Source organism: Cebus imitator, unplaced genomic scaffold (assembly GCF_001604975.1).
Source record: "Cebus imitator isolate Cc_AM_T3 unplaced genomic scaffold, Cebus_imitator-1.0 Scaffold922, whole genome shotgun sequence".
Lineage (NCBI taxonomy): Eukaryota > Metazoa > Chordata > Mammalia > Primates > Cebidae > Cebus > Cebus imitator.
Window position 1 is genome coordinate 52,095 of NW_016108237.1, and position 4,476 is coordinate 56,570.

The following is a 4,476-nucleotide window of genomic DNA, read 5'->3' on the forward strand; positions in this document are numbered from 1 at the left end:
TCTCTGTTGAGAAAGTCATAGATAGCACTTCTTAAGAGTTGTTGTTGTTGTTGTTGTTGTTTTTTAAACAAGGCAAATACATGCTTAAATTGTTAGGAGAGCAGACGTAGCTTTCAGGCCATTCTTCCATCAGGACTTAAAGCTTTAGGAGAATGCCATAGAGAATTTGCTTTTTAGAAAAGAAAGAGTTTGAATTCTCAATGGGATCAAAGAAAGCTATAGGAGCGCATGCGGTATGAGATATTTTCAAATGTCTTCAGAATTCTGCCACTCAGTGTCAAATGCTACTCTGGAAAATACTGAGCCTATAAAGACAACCATCTTTAGCTAATACAATGAGTAAATAGGTTGCTGAAATTTCTTTTTAATATTGTACTTATAAATTCTTTAATTGTCAAGAAAGTGGTAAGTCTATAGTGTTTTAAAGCCTCAGGATTCTGTGATGTATAATTCTTTAAAAATATACTGATGGCCACTTGTGCTGTGGTATAAAATGCCTCAGAAATATTGGCTATTTGAAAATGCCATATTTGATGTACTTCTTGTGTTCAATATTGTAATATGGTGAAGATAGGTTAAGCAAGTCTATAATTGACAAATTATCAGGATACAACTGTTGGGTCATGTTGTGATAGAGATCATGTGATGGCCAATATAAACTGAAATGGAAACTCACAAAAAATAGTAAGCAAGTGGAAATATTGAAGTTTTCCAGCGGCCTGCTCCATACTAATTCAAGACAGCTCCCCTTCTAACACTTCGGATAACATTAGTCATGGATTATTTTCATTATGGAAAGAAAATACATTTGAATCCCACTGGTAGATTTTCTAGCAGCATACTTGATGTAGTAAGTATATATTTAGAGATATTGCAAATGTACACAGTTGTTGAATAAATTGTGTTATGCAAAAAGTCACATGAGCAGGCACTTGAGTGGCATGTTAGAAAATGATCTTTGGTAAAGGCAAATTGGAAAATCTGCTTCATTTAGTTATAATGAAAATATTTTAACTTATTGAAACGTTATATTTCTCACCATAAAAATATTTTTCAAATAGGCTATAAAATGATAATGCTATGGCTATAAACCTCTGCCTGTTTTTTTCTATTTGCCATTTAGAATCTCTTTGTAGTAGATGATAATAGAAAGGTTTCACATTCAGAGTTGGTTATTTTCATTCATTTTAACTTATTTTAAGGGGTAGAAGACCCTGTATCTGATCACAGTAGCAGCTGCACAGCAGTATAATATTATTATTCAAATTCACAAATTAACTAAATGCTTTATCATATAGATGACAAATTACTAATGTCCAGTGCTTTCCAGAAGCATTTTTTCCCAGCATTCCTTTAAACTATAGTAGGATTTTTGTATCCAACCTAATTGTCAAAAAAAAAAAAATCTTGAAAAGTCCAGGGTTTTAATGTCTTCTGAATCTGTTGTTTTTGAAATTAGGCATTTCTGTTAAGTACTGAAAATTTCAATGATGGCATATTTGATATAAACAAAAGAACTAAATGTAACAAAGGAACTGATTGAATATAAAAAATTTGGTACTTCACTGTACATCTGAATTTTAAAACATGAATCTGTTTTTTATATTTTAGTCAAAGATGCAGGCATCTCTAATGTATTTGTCACAGTAAATTTGAAAGTCATAAGTCGTCAGAAAATTTAAAAATCATTTCAAGAGGAAAACAATATTTGAAAGTTATTACAGTCAATAACATTTGAAAACCATTTAAAGTTGTTGGTTTACAGATACTGTATTTACTATGATGGCTTAATTGATCAAAAATAGTTGGTAACTGCTATTCTATCAACTATAATTAATTGAAAATAATTGGCAACTGTACAAAAATAAGAATAGATTGGAATTTTACGTAATCTGGAAACTTGCTTTTAAGAAGTGTTTAATTAAAGCAAAGTTTCCGTTGTTGCATGTATGTTTTTTAGGCCGTACCATTTGACCCACGAAAATGCAGTGGGTGGTATGGCTGGAAGAAAATGGGTGGTGGCCCAGATGTTACATAATTAGGGTACACTGCCTCAGCTGCAAAGTGTGGAACAGGCTGATAAAAACAAGTTACTTTTTCTGTACTGGGTAGAAAATTCTGTTCACCAAGTACTTTTAAGGCCATAATGGTAATCAGGTTAAGAGCCCGTCTTTTTTCATTGCCCATGAGGCAAACAGTGCTTTCATTCACAACTCCACGCAAGGTCATAAGGTAGTCATACTTGCTCTTTTCTTCACCTATAAAATGGTTGTGGAGATATGATTCAATTTTCTTTTGCTGTTTTACTTCATCAGGAAAATCAATAAAGAATCTAGAGCACATGTAACGCTCCAGGTTTTTCATTTCAAATATACACACTGGCTTGAAGTCATGAACCAGCAAGTTGCAGTACTTCAAAAGGCCACCACCTCTAATTTCTTCAGGTTTTCTGGTAGATATAAGCTTGTATTGCAAATGTGTCATTGCTTCCTGGAAGTCTCCATACATGCTTTCAGCTATCACAGCAGGACAGTACTCTTTGGTTAGCTTGGCATTTTTGTCACTGTAGAAGTCTAACATGGGGTCCAAAATAATTTGAAAGGAATCTACACTAAATTCAAATTGGCGTTTGAGTGAACTCACAAATTTCAGTTCTAAATTCTTCCCAGTGTTATTCGAAAGGGAAATAAGGCTCCAACGATCATGTTCATTGCAGACCTTGACCAACTTCTGTACATAAGCCTCTTGCATGATATATGAGGTCATCTTTTCCTTTTTCACACCTTTTGGTAAAAAGTCCAGTAGACAACCTAGAACTGCATCCTTAACAATGTGAAATTCTTGGTAACTGGGAAGCTCAACACCAAAAATAACGTCCAGATCCTTATAGCTGATTCCATTACGGCGTGCAAGTATGTAACTCGCTATGGAACCATTCAATCTGGTATCTTTAACAATAATTCCTTGCTCTATGAGTTGATCTTTCACAACATGAATGATATCTTTTGGTTTTACCTCCAGTGTGGGGAAATTCCCCCTTCCATGAATTGGAATTACTTCATCTAACACTTGATCCAGTGTTATAACTTGATCCCAAGTTAGATTGCTGAATCTGATTTCAGACATTGTGAAGTCAGTTGATAACCTAGACTGCAAGCAAAATATTGGGAGGAAATATGTTAGTACCTTAAAACCAATGCTAAAGCATATGAAAAAGTTAAAAATAGACTTACCCTGGACATAAATCATGATAATACTAGGAAGGAAATTACCAATGTATTTAATCATGTTTAAATCTAAAAGTGAAATAAAAGCCACTATTATGTCAAAGATGTTAGATACACTGATGAATGCAAAGAGATTTCTCAGGAATTTGCTGGATTTGTAATTACTGTTGATATAAATTGTGGCCTTTTTCAATCTTTTTTTCACGTAACTATTATCATTATGGTATTTATTTGGTGATATAAATTTTATTCATAGGATAACCATAATCATTGAGATTAATTATCATGAATTTAAAGTGAGACCAGAGAGCATGTCTCTGTGTTAGAACCAATGGACTTAATAGCATAGTGTTCACAAACAATATATATAATCTTGAATCCATAAGCATCAGATCACTCTCTCATACACTTTTCAGTTTCATATGTATAACTGCTCTTACTTTAAAGAATATTACTGAAGTCCTCTATTAGAGTATAAACTCTTTTAATTCTTTAAGAATAAGGAAAGTATCAATTTATCACCTCTTCTATATGCCCAGCAGCCCTTTAAAAAATGTTAGTTGAAGGAATGTCAATTTAAAATGAAAAACATGAGACTGCTAAATTTGTACCTGAAATGAGAATAAGAATATATAAACCCATAAGATTCCTGAGCTTTAAAAAATGTTCATTGCAGATGTGCAATATAATAATATGCTCAGATAATTTTATAGTTTAGGGAATGTTAGGAAGTTAACATTTAATAATGTGTATAAACATTATAAATGCAAGTAGATATAATTACGTACAATCTGAGTGATTACATGAATCTTGAAGTATGTTAATAAGCTGTCTAAACAAATAAATCTAGGAAAGTAAAGAATATTCAACATGGACATAGTTTTGGGTTCGGCATTTGTTCTTGACTTCCAGAAATAAAAGACAGTATGAAGCTTAAGACAGATTTGTGTAGACAGTGTTCATATTTTGCCTATCAAAGGAGCTATCAAAACAGTATATAAATATTTGAAATTTAGTATTATATATTTCCCTAATAGAACTAGAGCAAAGAGAATCACTTATTTGACATCTACATGGACTACTTTGATAATCCATGCATTTTGCAAAAGGTCAATTTAGCAACAGCATATCTGTGTTAGTAAGAAGCAAAAATTAAACCTATTCTGTTTCTTTGTATGTAATCCCTACAAATATGAATTACAGGCTGAATATTTCCTCTTATTATATGATAAAATGACCCATGAAATTG

General features: G+C 32.4%; 1 protein-coding gene across 1 annotated transcript; it reads right to left on the reverse strand.

The window, feature by feature from the left end:
* Positions 1-1,956: 1,956 nt before the first annotated feature.
* TENT5D (terminal nucleotidyltransferase 5D) lies at positions 1,957-3,126 on the reverse strand. The gene has a single exon (XM_017520969.1). The coding sequence runs from the start codon at positions 3,124-3,126 to the stop codon at positions 1,957-1,959; it is 1,170 nt and encodes a 389-aa protein (XP_017376458.1).
* Between the last annotated feature and the right edge of the window lie 1,350 nt (positions 3,127-4,476).

Excerpts from the sequence above, each read along its gene's own strand:
- TENT5D (XM_017520969.1), bottom strand. The coding sequence starts at position 3,126 with ATGTCTGAAATCAGATTCAGCAATCTAACTTGGGATCAAGTTATAACA.